Consider the following 15,008-nt stretch of genomic DNA (forward strand, 5'->3'; position numbering starts at 1 on the left):
AGAGGCGCGTGCCACTAAGAAATCACGGTGTCAGGTACTGGTAATTAGGATACCATAATTGCTTAGGTAAACAAGGGATCATCGTCCATAATAGATCAAGGGATGCGTTTAAACCCCAATCAGATACGACTTGGATATTGAGCACCTCATAATTATTAATTTCTCAAAATATTATTTGAAACATAGGTAAACACACTAGAGCATTGACTTGAAATTGTAAACCGATTCTTACAAAAATTTGTACCGATTTATAAGCGGGTCAATGGCAAATTCCTACAAAGTAACCTTAAAAAATACAACCGACTTATAGGTGGACCGACTTAAAGGCGAGTATATACGGTACGCCACAAATGCAGCCCAGAATCGTGTTCGTTGGAGGACTGTCGTAGATGGCCTATGTTCCTCACGGAAGTAAGTATATACGGTACTTGTGCCTCAGACAAAACCTCGCATTTCTAAAACAATGACATTATAACATTAATACCAGTGCATATATAGAATCACCACTGGACATGGTTTAACAAGTTCACATACAAGCTTGAATCACAGCAAATATACAGTAAAAATTAAACACAACTTGTAGAAGTACATTACATAGTGAATTACAAAATTTTCACATGTTAGAATTTATTGATAAACATGGTATCAAATACTGTAAAAGTGATTATTTACGTGTGGGCAAATTTACACCGACACGCGGTCACGTAAAATGCGCATAAATTTCCCCCATGCATGGTTATAAATATCTGAAATAATTATACTTACTCGCCGCGTATTTTTCCCCCCACTCGTAATGTTGGATGTGAAAAAACGCATACTTAACCCTGGCGTAAATAACCACTATTACAGTACTACTCATTCAAAATGAAAAACATGATTGGTCACTTAAATGTATTGAAACAGCAAAGTAAGGTTATATAAATTATACAATTTCATGTATAACAATTTACAGCTTATCACAAAATAAAACAAACAGAAAATCTACACGGATATAATGAATTATGTTTAAAATGAACTGTCCTTGGCACTTTGCTATAGCTTTGTTTTACTGGATTCACAAATGCCCATTCTGTTGGCAGTGTAACACGGCGTACCCTCGGACTTCATGACATTCAGACAGGTAGCAGTATGTACACCGGCAGTGGGATGTTGTGTAGTCTGTATCACAGCGAATCATCAATTAACAACTGAACTGTCAAACTTTTTCCTTTTTTGATTTCTTCTTTTTTTTCTTTTCAGACTTCTGTAAAAAAATAAAAATTCATGTCACTGTCGAAAAAGAATGCAAAATTTTCCACAAATGCATCATTCATTTGGTGACTGGAGCGTAACAACAATAAAGTATAGGTGTTTACAAGAGAATGACATCACAAAATCTTGGTCCGATTAAAAACACCCCCCCCCCCCTTCTTACACTGTCAGGAGTGGTTTTAATCAGACTGCCATTATCTGCTTGTGATATCAACTTGTTTAATATGTACATATCTTAATCATATTATAAATATACGACAAAACATTTGTAGTTTTTTTTTTAGAGGAGAATTAGCAAATTTTGAAAAATATGTCCATTTTTAAGTTTGCCAAGACAAATGTCTCGAGAGTCACCATCATGACACCGGAGTCTGCATCACACATTAAGAAAATACTTTAACTTAAATTCACTATATCTTTTGATATAAGTGGGTTAGGACATTTTGTTTCCTGTATATAAATTCTGCATATTCAGGTCTTTCCTTTGGCACCAAAACATTTGACCTAGTGACCTTGGATGTTGACCAACTTTTCAAAAACTTTAGTCAAAGGCCTTAACATTGCTGTTGTCTCTTTGTAATTTCTGTAGGGCCCATGTGTTTACAATCAGCGTACATTCTGCTGATTGGGTGCTATCATGATTCAACCCAACAACAAGAATACAATGAGGAAATGCTGACTGCTATGTTAAATTCAATGTCAAAATCGTATATTAAACAGTGTAATTTATTGAACCTAGAAATTTCCAGAAGCAGAATCATTATATAGAGAACAGATTTTTCCAGTCTGGAAAGCAAAATTCTACTTTAAAGCAGAGGAAAATCATGTCTGTAAATACTACATTAAAATTATGTGGCCTCAAATAATAATGGTGATGTCATGTCAGAGATTCTTCATAGTAAATTGCTAAAGCTGAAACAGTATTTGAGATATCATCTGAAAACCAAAGTGTTACACATGGACAGACCCAAAGTAATACCGAGCGAAGCAAGGCTCTAAAGGTAACACGTATGTAAAAGAAAAAAAGCCAAATTCAACAAAAGAAAAAGAGATAATCTCTATATATGTTCACTGAAATTTTCGTGATTAATATGGGCATCGCCATTTATTTTTTCATTACCTGCTTCAACAGTTATTCGTGTTTTATTTTGAATGTCAATAATAGAAGACTCTGACGTGCAATTCGTATTTAAACACCCAATTTGTTCAAAGTGAATTGTATAATTATCATTATAACAGGTTTTAGCAAATACATGTAATTACATATAAAACCGTAATACGACTAAATAGATGAACGAGTTCATGAGTTTCTTTGAAAAAGAAAAAAAAAGTCGAGGCTAAATGTGACGTCACAATGCACAGTTGACATCGCCTTGCGTTTTATTTCCCGCGTTCAATGAATAGGCGGATCCTGTAAAACTGTTCTCCCCATATAAAACCCTTGAATATTGAGATGTTATTGGGTATTTAGCGCAAGGAAAATTTCATTAAAAATATTTTTTTTTAAAGAATCATAATCTACCGTACTTAACGGAATTATGATTACCACTTGGGACACTCCAATGACCATTACATGCTCGGTCCAACGGTCACACCGTATACATATTAATCTTAAAAAGCTTTCATTAAAGTGGAAAACAAAAAAAATCCTTCATATGTCTAATTTCATAAAGATGAAATAATACGTACCTTGCATACAGATGGAGACGCCTCAGCAGCCATTTCCACATCACCACCGATTTCATCAACTCCATCGTCTGTGGCCCCTTTCTGCGAGTTTTGTTCGGTCTCCATACTCTCTTCTTCTTCATCAGTGAAAACTTTCCTTTGATTCTTTTTTGTCTTCTTTTTTCCATGGTCTGCTGCTACATCACTGGAAAACAAACAAGACATGCTTGTAAAACACCAAGCCTTCTGTTTCCTTCACAATTCTACATAATACCAGCAGGCAATACCCACTCTACATACATGTATATCCTACAAATGAAATCCTGCATTCTAGCATCACCCATACATCATACCTTCAACAATATGAAGTCTCAAGTCTTCAAAAGTATAAAATGTAGAAGTTGTAGTAATATGGAAAACTTCAACTAAGTTCATGTACCAGAAGTTACAGTATGAAGTCAATGTTCCGAGTTCATTACACCTATTGGTGAACACAAAAAGAATCAGCAAATAAATGTCCCATTCATTCAGAAACTAAGTGTAAATATTATTCTTTCGCCCAATATCAAGACTCTTAGAATGAGTCTTTAGTTTGTAGATGTATTAATGGTTTGGTGAAGTCATGCATCCATTTAACAAGAGTACCGCAAATGGTACATAATACGCCCGTGAAATGCTTACATAGGGTGTTTTTCTTGTGCTATAATTTGTATAACTTTGCTTCAGGTAGTATCAGCCATGATGAGGTTGTGACAAACTTTCATATGAACAAAGGGTCTTAGCTTAAAAATCGAGATTTCCTAAAAATGGACCAAGTTCAACAACCTGTAATTTTTTTCAAAAATGGAAGAAAATCAAAATCCTTCCCCAGATGCACAACTTCAATACCCATACAAACACTCCACAAAATAAGATGGTCCTCACTTGAAAACTGTGGGAGGAGTTGGGCGGATAAATTATGTACCCTCCATAGAATATTAATTTCCAAATAGACTAAGTTCAACAACCTGTAATTTTCTCAAAAATTGTAGAAAATCAGAATCCATCCCACATGCACATCTTCAATACCCATACAAACACTCCACAAAATAAGAAGGCTCTCATTTGAAAACTGTGGGAGGAGTAGGGCGGACAAATTATGTACCCTCCATATAATAATTATTTCCAAATAAAGGGGCAAAACTCCTGGGAAAAATGTCGAAATGGATCAAAATTGCAGTATGATCTAGAGTGACCCACAAAGAAGCTACACAGCAAGTTTCAGGATGATATGTGAAAGGGAAATGAAATTATAACGTGAAAACCCTGAACGGACGGATGGACAGACATCGCTGTACCATAATATGTCCCGTCTAAAGACAGGCATATAAAAACTAGGGAGCAGTGATCTCAATTAAAAATTATATGACCAAATATAGTAAAGCCCTGTTGCACTTATGACCTGTATATAAGGCCTAGAATAATCATTACTTGTCTCTTGATCTAAAATCAGGTCACAGTGACCTAATAATAATAATGATATGCAATATGACAGAACTGGTGTTAAAGTTGGTAGAAAGTTGTTATTTGTTTCAAGGATTGATTGATTGTTGTTTTACGTCCCTTTCAAGAATCTTTCACTCATATGGAGGTGTCACCACTGCTTGTGAAGGGCTGCAAAATTTCGGCCTATATACTCGGCGCTTATGGCCTTTGAGCAGGGAGGGATCTTTATCGTGCCACACCTGCTGTGACACGGGACCTCGGTTTTTGCGCTTTCATCCAAAGGACCGCCACATTTAGTCGCCTCTTACGACAAGCAAGGGGTACTGAGGACCTATTCTCACCCGGATCCCCACGGGACACACTTCCTGATGGTAATACTGTGGCTTAATGCTCTCTAGTTCAATCTTAGTGATGGAAACAGCTGCTAATCATGCATACCTCCATAAAGCTCCACGCATGAACAGAATCCTGTTGTTTACATAGATCCGCTCCACTGTAAACTCCACCTCACTGCCCTTCGTCAGAAGATGTTCGTTGGACTCAGATTTTGATATGGATACATTGAAGATACCATACACCAGAAGACTGACGTGTTTTTTAAATACTCTATCTACCATTCCTGTCATTGTAGAACCCACTGTCGGCCTGTAAACAAGGATGTGAATTATGTAAGAAAAAATCGCTATTATTCCTCTAGAGCCTGACCTCGCAAAAAAGTTTATCATAGACTGAATACAAAATTTTATAATGGAGAAGCTCAATATCATGATGTCACATGAGTGGATGTACACATTTCATTTTGCTACCAAAAAATGTGAACAAATGTGCACTCCTGGGGCGCGTTTTACAAAAGAACTTACGACAAACTTTACATACTGGAATTTTCCGGTTTATTGTAAGGTCATTCACTCCAAATGCAAAATATTTCTTTAAAATGTTGAAAATTAAGCCTTGGAAAAGTTTTACTTTATTCACTTAAAGTAATAACTGTGTAATACAATTTAAGACTTGCGACTTTGCCGTACGTTGTTTTGTAAAACGGGTCCCTGGTCTCCTAGAATGATAAATATACATAGAATTGAAAAATATGTCATGAAAAGTTTATTAACTGAATATCAGGATATACGTCTGACCTTAGTCTTTATGAGGAAGTGGACCTTTAGAGGTCAGTCTGGTTTTCTGCACTGAGACCTTGGCCAGGCATATATACTGACATCTTGTGTCGTCTCATATGCATTGATAATAATCGAATAAACATCAATTTGCAAACCCGACTTACAGATCATTCCATAAAGAAATCAACCAATATTGTGGTTTCATCAAATTTTGTGACATCAAATTTCATGAATTTGTCAGAAAAATACCATTTCAATGATATGTAATTATTATAGGTAATTATAGGATTTAAACTTCTACCTTTTTACATGTACAAAATGTATTATTTGATTTTGTGGTCCAATACAAGCATGAAACAAAAAATTTGGTAATCAACGAAAAAAGATGAAACCACAGCATTCTAAAAGTTGTGTTTCCAGCCTGAAAGTTGAACTTGTGACCTTTATTTTTACTCCATCTCGATCCTGAGAACCTCATTAAAAAGTATGCAAAAGCCAAAAATGAAGTGTGTACCTACTTGAACACAATAAAATCAGCTACAATATCGAAGTGTATGTAGGGATCCACAATTAGACCCAGGCTGTCTTGTATCTTTATGTTGTTGTATGCAATCACCGCACCACCAAACCTACAGAACAGGTACAGATTTATACAGCAGTGTTACAAACCTACAGAACAGGTACAGATTTATATAGCAGTGTTACAAACCTACAGAACAGGTACAGATTTATATAGCAGTGTTACAAACCCACAGAACAGGTACAGATTTATACAGCACCACCAAATCTACAGAACAGGTACAGATTTATACAGCACCACCAAACCTACAGAACAGGTACAGATTTATACAGCAGTGTTACAAACTTACAGAACAGGTACAGATTTATATAGCAGTGTTACAAACCCACAGAACAGGTACAGATTTATACAGCACCACCAAATCTACAGAACAGGTACAGATTTATACAGCACCACCAAACCTACAGAACAGGTACAGGTTTATATAGCACCACCAAACCTACAGAACAGGTACAGATTTATACAGCAGTGTTACAAACCTACAGAACAGGTACAGATTTATATAGCAGTGTTACAAACCTACAGAACAGGTACAGATTTATACAGCACCACCAAACCTACAGAACAGGCACAGGTTTATATAGCACCACCAAACCTACAGAACAGGTACAGATTAATACAGCACCACCAAACCTACAGAACAGGCACAGATTTATACAGCACCACCAAACCTACAGAACAGGTACAGATTTATACAGCACCACCAAACCTACAGAACAGGCACAGGTTTATATAGCACCACCAAACCTACAGAACAGGTACAGATTTATACAGCACCACCAAACCTACAGAACAGGCACAGATTTATACAGCACCACCAAACCTACAGAACAGGTACAGATTTATACAGCACCACCAAACCTACAGAACAGGTACAGATTTATATAGCTACAGAACAGGTACAGATTTATATAGCTACAGAACAGGTACGGATTTATATAGCTACAGAACAGGTACAGATTTATACAGCAGTGTTACAAACCTACAGAACAGGTACAGATTTATATACCTACAGAACAGGCACATATTTATATAGCAGTGTTACAAACCTACAAAACAGGTACAGATTTATATACCTACAGAACAGGTACATTTTATATACCTACAGAACAGGTACAGATTTATATAGCAGTGTTACAAACCTACAGAACAGGTACAGATTTATATAGCTACAGAACAGGTACAGATTTATAGAGGGCAAAGCCCTCTCACGGCCCTTTGGGCCGTGAGAGCGGAGCTCTCCCTATAGGTAACACGTATACATGTTTAAAAGGAAAATATAGAAAACTAATGAAAAATTAAACCATACCTAGGCTATGGAACTTGAAAAGTTTGGTCCCAAATGGCGTCGATCCGAATACTATCGCGTGGACATGTATTTCTCCAGTTTGAATCTCGCGTACCCAAGTTCACGTTGTTCTGAGATGTTACATAAAATCCATAAAAGTATGTAAATCTTATTTCCTTAATCATATATATAATCACTTCTTGATTAACGCGAATTGTACAACGTTTCTGTTTGTGTATTTGCTAAACACCGATGCTGAATATGACGTCACAATGCACTGTTTACATCAGTTGCATAGCGTTTCCCGCATTCAATGAATAGGCGGATCAAAAATGTCTAAAGTTAGAATACTTTGATTGAGCTCTGTCCTCACACGTTAGGTGCCAATATTTCAGGATATTTTTTGTCCTGTTATGGATTGCTAATATTTTTTGCTTCGCCCTCAAACATGGTCATGCCGTAAGACATATTAAAACAGTGTTACAATCTGAGTATGCAACGTCAAAATAGCAGTCGGGGTTTTGAGAAATAGTGTGTCAAGGGTTGAGAATTGCCTGAAGACTGCTCCCCCCCTTCTTGCCGTACTTTGTCACAACGTGACGTTACTGAACATTTCATGCTTCGCTCGGTCCAACGGTCACACCATATATAGCAATCTCTACCCAGAGTTATCGTTCCCGCTATGCTCCACTAATACCTCTGTCAACATCTAAAAATCATATCAAAACACTTGTCTGAATTTTATAAATGCAGAAGCTGGTAAATATGAGACACCTGAGCGAATTAAAAGGTTTTATATAAATATTCATTCATCCAATAATACTAGAATAATCATGGAATTCGTTGTTTTTGTGAACTTACTCTAAGATTTTAAGCTTAACACTAAAACTTGTAAAATCATACTTTATAATGCAATAGGTAGAAATAAGTTTTGCCAAGAATCTTGACATTCAGACGTTGACAGAGGTGTTGTAGCGCAGCGTAATACGCCCTCTGGTGAGAGATTGCATATATAGGCCTACATATTAAATTAAATAAAGAACTCACTCGTCAGAAACCAAATTTCTTTCCGATTTTAAAGTCTCTTCGATTCCTTTTCTAGTATTCCCTAAAAAGCAAGGATGGAAAATAATCCGCTTGCGTTTATTTATCTTCACGAACTGAGAATGTTCTTGCGATTTCATAATTTCTTCAGCCTCCTTGAATTTGATTACGTTGACGTTCATTTTGTTGAGTGAGTGGGATTACCGTAGTAAGTAGTAACTAATGCTGTAGAGTCAAATAAGAGGATAGTACTATTAGTAATAGTTCAATCAATCCATGTGGTTTATAAGCAATTAGGAAGCATTCTTCGCTCGGTAAATAACAAGTTCATACGGTCAACTTCTTGATTTCCGATTTTTTGGAGTGCGTTTAATATATTAAATCAAAGTACTGATAGTACTCAAAGACGATGGCGTGGGTTACGAAAAGCTTAACTCAGGTGAACTTAAATCAGTACAGAGATAATAGCCTGAGAGTAATAGCCTGAATGAGGAATCATTAATGGTAATTCATTTAGCAGTAATAATTCAATAATGGTAAAGCAGGATAAAAGAATTCATAGATAGTGTATTCAATCCAAAAGAAGAAACATGTACATATAGTTTAAAAATGCAGAATTAATTAATCATGCCTTGTAAATGAGCACATTTATTTTCTCAAGAGAACAGAGGAACTAATCTCGGCTGAGATTCGGCTTGGCTGAATATTTGGACTGACGCCTTCACCGAATCTCGGAGCAGTCCTTCATGATTCATGTGTGGAAATTTACATTCAGTTTCGGTCAGTTCTAGAAATTAATGTGCACTTAGGTGACACTGCTGTTCGCTTCAAATAAGTGATTTGACTGTTCAACTAACTCTCTATCACTATTAATGTGATATCATATTTTTATACTGTTTTTCAAAAGACATTTCAAATGAGTTATTTATCATGTGTTCAAAATATTCTTACAGGAATTTTAAATCTCCATATTGTTCTCGTGCTCTGTCATGTTAAACCAAAATGAATTGTAATAGATTCATGAAGTTCTCGAACGATATCTCAAATATACCTCATATGGTTGAATAGTTCTCAAATCTTGATTAATGTTATACAATAAAAAAAATCTTGTACATTCTAATTGCTGAGGTATTAGAATTCTCGATCAATCATAAAATCTTACACTTTGAAAAATCATTAATGGAATTCTCGAGTTTTTAGAAGACATCTTGACTCAGTCAGAGTGTTTCGGTCGTGTTTGTTCCTGTATATATTTTATCAAATTATTTACGAAGGCCACAATTAGAACCAACTGAAATCTACACTATGTCAGGAAGCTTTCACTTAAATGTCAACTTTTTTTGGCTTGTGGCTCTTCATCAGAAATTTTTTAAATAACCCCAACCTATTTTTCCTTTTCTTGATTATCTCCCTTTGAAGAGGATATGACTTTTCATTGGAATAAACTTGAATTACCTTTCCAAGGGATGATTCGTATCAAATTGGATTCAAATTGGCCCATTGGTTCTGGAGAAGGAAATGAAAATGTGAAAAGTTGACGACAAAAACGACGACCACAACATACTCCAGTCAAACTTCGATAAGAAAAACTCATTTGAGACTTTGGATCAGCAGGTAAGCTAAAACAGTGTTCAATCTAAAAATCCTAAAATACAAAATTGAAAACATGGCCCACATTCTTCCTTAGAAACACGAAGTGGGATCGGGTGTCTAGGAGGAGTAAGCATCCCCTGTTGACCGGTCACACCCGCCGTGAGCCCTCTGTCTTGATCAGGTGAACGGAATAACCCGTAGCCAAAATCGAGGTGTAATGACTTTGACTTAGTTCCTTCTCTCTTCCTGGAGAATAGGACCTCCAACACGCATTTTTCAGTTTTCCCTGTCTTGTGCAGCTCTCACTGTTTCAGTCCAGTTTGTAAACCCTAGCTGTTCTTTCTCCGCGTTTCCTTTGGCCGACCTCTTAATTTCCTTCTATCTTCAGGTGTCCATGTTAATGCTATTCAGCAGTTGTTATGTGCATCTGTTCTCAATACATGCCCACTCCAGGTCCATCTTCTTACTCTCACTATCACACTGATCTTATCCATCTCTGCCCTTTTCCTCAAATTGATGTTATTGATCTTCTTCGGCCAACATGTTTTAAATATCCTTCTCAGACATGAATGGAGGAATACGTCTAATCTTTTTTCATCTCCCTTTGTAACCTTCCATGTCTCTGACCCGTATAACAAGACTGATACAACATTTGATCTAAATATTTTCAATTTGGTCTTTCTTCCAAGGTGGTTGTCTCTCCAGAATTTGTTAAGCTTGTTAATCGCAATCCTGGTAAGCCCTATTCTCCTTTTCATGTCCTTTGTAGCCCCATCACTTTTGCTGACTGTTGCCCCGAGATATATGAATCTATCAGCTTCTTCCAGATCTTCCCCATTTATACTGGTGCGCTTGATGTTGGATTTATCCTCATCACTTGCGTTTCACGGGTGTTGATCTTAAGTCCAGTACTTCCTGCTATTTCATTAATCTTTGTTTGTATCTGCTGTCTACTGCTTGATATCAGGGCAATGTCATGAGCAAAGTCAAGGTCTTCTAACTTGCTGGTAAATTTCCATCGTATGCCTATGTTGTTTTCTGCTGTAAATTTTCTCATAATCCAGTCTATTACCAGGAATCCCGACATGTTACACCCTTGTTTCACTCCCGACTTTACTTGAAACCACTCTGTTAGTCCATTTCCGGTTCACGCAGCACATTCACTCTGACTATACATGGCTTTGATAATTCTTATGAGTTTTGATGGGATTTCGTAACTTTTCATAATCTTCCATAGCGTATCCCTATGCACACTGTCGACGGCTTTCTCAAAGTATATAAAGCAAAGGTAGATATTACTGTTCCACTCTATTGCTTAATCGACAATGTTACAGAGAATGAAAATCTGTTCCGTTGTACTTCTTCTAGCCCTGAATCCAGCCTGTTCTTCACGCAGCATGCTGTCTACTTCCTAAGCTATCCTCTTGATGATGATTCTCCCCAACACTTTGGATTCTGTTGTTATTTAGTTTCCACACGATGTTAGATCCCCTTTCTTTGGCAGCTTTATAATGATTCCCTTCTTTCAGTCTTTGGGGACTTTCTCTGTATCCCATATTGATATGAAGAATGCGGTAATGTTGGTGTCAGATATAAGTAGTTCTGCTGGAATGCTGTCAATTCCCGGTGCCTTTCCGTTTTTCATATTTTTCCAATACGCTCTTTATCTCTTCCCTGCTTATGGTGTCTTTGTTGATGTCAAGCTCTTCATACATCTCGTTCACATTTGGAGGGTCATCTCGGTTTAATATCTCTGCAAGATGTTCTTTCCATCGTCTGTTGATGTCATGTTCATTGCTGAGTAACTCTCCATTTTTACTTTTCACAATTTCCATGTTGCGAGAAGGTTCGTTGTACATCTGCTCAGTGATGTCATACACCTGCTTCATCTGTCTACTGTTGACATATCTTTCTGCTTCTTCTGCTAGTTCATTGATGAACTGACGCCTACCATTCCTTATACTCTTCTTTCTGTCGGTATTCCTCTCAAACTCTTGCCTTGACTCTTGCTAATTTGCACTTTAACATCCTTCTTTCTTCCACTTTTGTCGAGCTCTCACCACTTATCCAACTCTTACTTTTCCCTGTTCTGCACCCCAGTACAGTGGTTAGAGCATCGCGCTCAAAATCACACGGCCTCTCACCTCTGTCGGCGCGGGTTCGAATCCGCTCACGCCGGTAAGTGAGAAAGTTTCCCAGTTTACTTTCGGAAAGTCGGTGATCTCTTCCCAGGTACATTATGTCTGGGTTCTCTTTTCCACCAATAAAAACTGGGCGCCACCAGATAACTGGAAAATTGTTGAGTGTGGCGGAAAACATCAATCAATCAATCCTGCAGGAATAGGATTTTTCGGGGGGGGGGGGGGGGGGGCTCCTTCCCTTAAACGACTGCATTTGCTGTGCTGACGAACTCCATCTGTCCGAATTTTCTATTTGGGTTTATTCCCGTAGTCTTTTCCTTCCCCAAGGTACCCACAAGACAATGGAGCTATATGACTCGTAGCTGGGGGCTTGGTTTGCAGACGTCAGGGCATATCCACATGCCGGTGGGGCCTTGCACGTCGTGCATCGAGGGGTCAAGTCTCCTCCGAGTCCTTGCAGTTTAGCCTGGGTCCTTACGGTGCCCAGTTCCATCTGTCACCAAGGGGAAGAAACTGTATAGGGCTTGTTGTGGAGAGACTATGTACTGGCAAGAGGGGCTTACACACTCGGCTCTCTATTCACATTTCTGTTAGCCAGTGGTGGAACTGAAAGCGAGAGGTAATAAGCAACATGTACGCTAAGTACCATACTTGTCGCTTCACACAACCTTGGACAGACGATGTGTGTTGAACGACCTAACAATTAGTATGAAACACGTCAGATAGCATTCGACCTAATCACAGGTTCTATATGCGAATCAGATCCTTATAACGACAATAGAATTTGCGAAATGATGACTTTAAACGAAACCTTTGAAACCCCTGTAGGCTGTAACATCAACTCATTTGTCGCTATATAAAAGTTGGGCTTATTAGACCATTACGTAATCCACTATGAATAAAACATCCAGTGAAATGACTGCATCGTGTTATTGTGTACATGGATACAAATGACACGATCCCATACATTTTTTTTTTTTATTGGCTCTTTTTGGACATATATTATCATATAAACAGGATGTTACATGCAACTTCAATATTTTAACAAACATGTTAAACACTGTGTGAAAATTAATAGCAATATTGTACAATTACTTTGAAGATAAAGAGAGACTAGTATATGAAATATGCATAACTAATTCATTTAAGGAAGATACATCTTACATTGAAATTATTTTGTCTTCTATCTTTTTCCATACTTGGTTATAATAATCAAGATTTCTTCTGCCACAATAAATTGATTTTTTAACAAACAGTTTTCTTCTCAAAAATTGCAAAAAACGATCCCATACTGCTGTATTGATAAACACGCATGCTGTATTGATAACGTCTATGGTCGTTATCACGATCTAGTTCGTCAATACAACCTATCATTGGGTTAAATGCTGTCCGATGTTTCATACCGATTGTTAGACCGTTCTTGGCGCTCTGATTTTGACTATGGATAACTCCGTTTACCTGATCTGGATATTTGGCTCACGACGGGTGTGACCGGTCAACAGGGGATGCTTACTCCTCCTAGGCACCTCATCACACTCCTGCGTTGTTATAAATAGAACCGCATTCTCATTGGTTCCCACTCTTTTATGGAAACAATCAGAACGAGCCAACTTTGATATTTACAGATGTGAAAGGTTAGTGTGAGGTAAAGAATCAATAACCCTTGACTTGTGAAGATAGCCTCGCTTCAACAATGGGCCATTAGCAGAACAAGTACTTGTGTATCGAATCAGTTGAGAAATATAAACACTATATACAGGTGATAATGGAATATACATAAATATGGGAAGTTGACGATGGAGAAGCTGAAGTCATCCCATTTGTCATAAAGTTGAGTTATAAGTTTGCTGTTAACATATATGTTAAAACTGAAGCATGATTTTGAAGAACACAAGAACTTGTTCTGCGTATGATAAGTTTTTAAATCGGGACAGGGTACTGGCAAATTAGTTTATGTTATTATATACTGTATACTACAATACTCAGTATTATATACTGTATACTACAATACTCAGTATTATATACTGTATAATCACTACAATACTCAGTATTATATACTGTATAGTCACTACAATACTCAGTATTATATACTGTATAGTCACTACAATACTCAGTATTATATACTGTATACTACAATACTCAGTATTATATACTGTATACTACAATACTCAGTATTATATACTGTATAATACAATACTCAGTATTATATACTGTATACTACAATACTCAGTATTATATACTGTATACTACAATACTCAGTATTATATACTGTATACTACAATACTCAGTATTATATACTGTATACTACAATACTCAGTATTATATACTGTATAGTCACTACAATACTCAGTATTATATACTGTATAGTCACTACAATACTCAGTATTATATACTGTATACTACAATACTCAGTATTATATACAGTATATTCACTACAATATAGCATACTGTATGTTACTAAAATACTCAGTAGGAATGTGTAAAGTACCAATATCGTACATATATATTACTATCATTTCGAAAATATGACATTTCATTGACATGGAAAGAAAACTACTTTGGAGAGTATACAGATGACAGAGATAATGAGGCGTGATCATACTGTACAGGCAATACTGAGGCGTGATCATACTGTACAGATAATACTGAGTCGTGGTCACACTGTACAGGCAATACTGAGGCGTGATCATACTGTACAGACAATATTGAGGCGTGATCACACTGTACAGGCAATACTGAGGCGTGATCATACTGTACAGACATTATTGAGGCGTGATCATAATGTACAGACAATATTGAGGCATGATCATACTGTACAGACAATATTGAGGCGTGATCATACT

At 37.0% G+C, this 15,008-nt stretch overlaps 1 protein-coding gene across 1 annotated transcript; it reads right to left on the reverse strand.

The window, feature by feature from the left end:
* Positions 1 to 481: 481 nt before the first annotated feature.
* Positions 482 to 8,744, reverse strand: LOC125648030 (DNA-directed RNA polymerase I subunit RPA43-like). The gene is made up of 5 exons (XM_048874920.2): positions 8,435 to 8,744; positions 6,038 to 6,148; positions 4,843 to 5,049; positions 2,941 to 3,124; positions 482 to 1,243 (listed from the first exon to the last, which is right to left on the reverse strand). Exons 1-5 carry the CDS (start codon positions 8,611 to 8,613, stop codon positions 1,196 to 1,198), a joined length of 729 nt encoding a protein of 242 aa, XP_048730877.2. The 5' UTR covers positions 8,614 to 8,744; the 3' UTR covers positions 482 to 1,195.
* Between the last annotated feature and the right edge of the window lie 6,264 nt (positions 8,745 to 15,008).

Source organism: Ostrea edulis, chromosome 6 (assembly GCF_947568905.1).
Source record: "Ostrea edulis chromosome 6, xbOstEdul1.1, whole genome shotgun sequence".
NCBI lineage: Eukaryota > Metazoa > Mollusca > Bivalvia > Ostreida > Ostreidae > Ostrea > Ostrea edulis.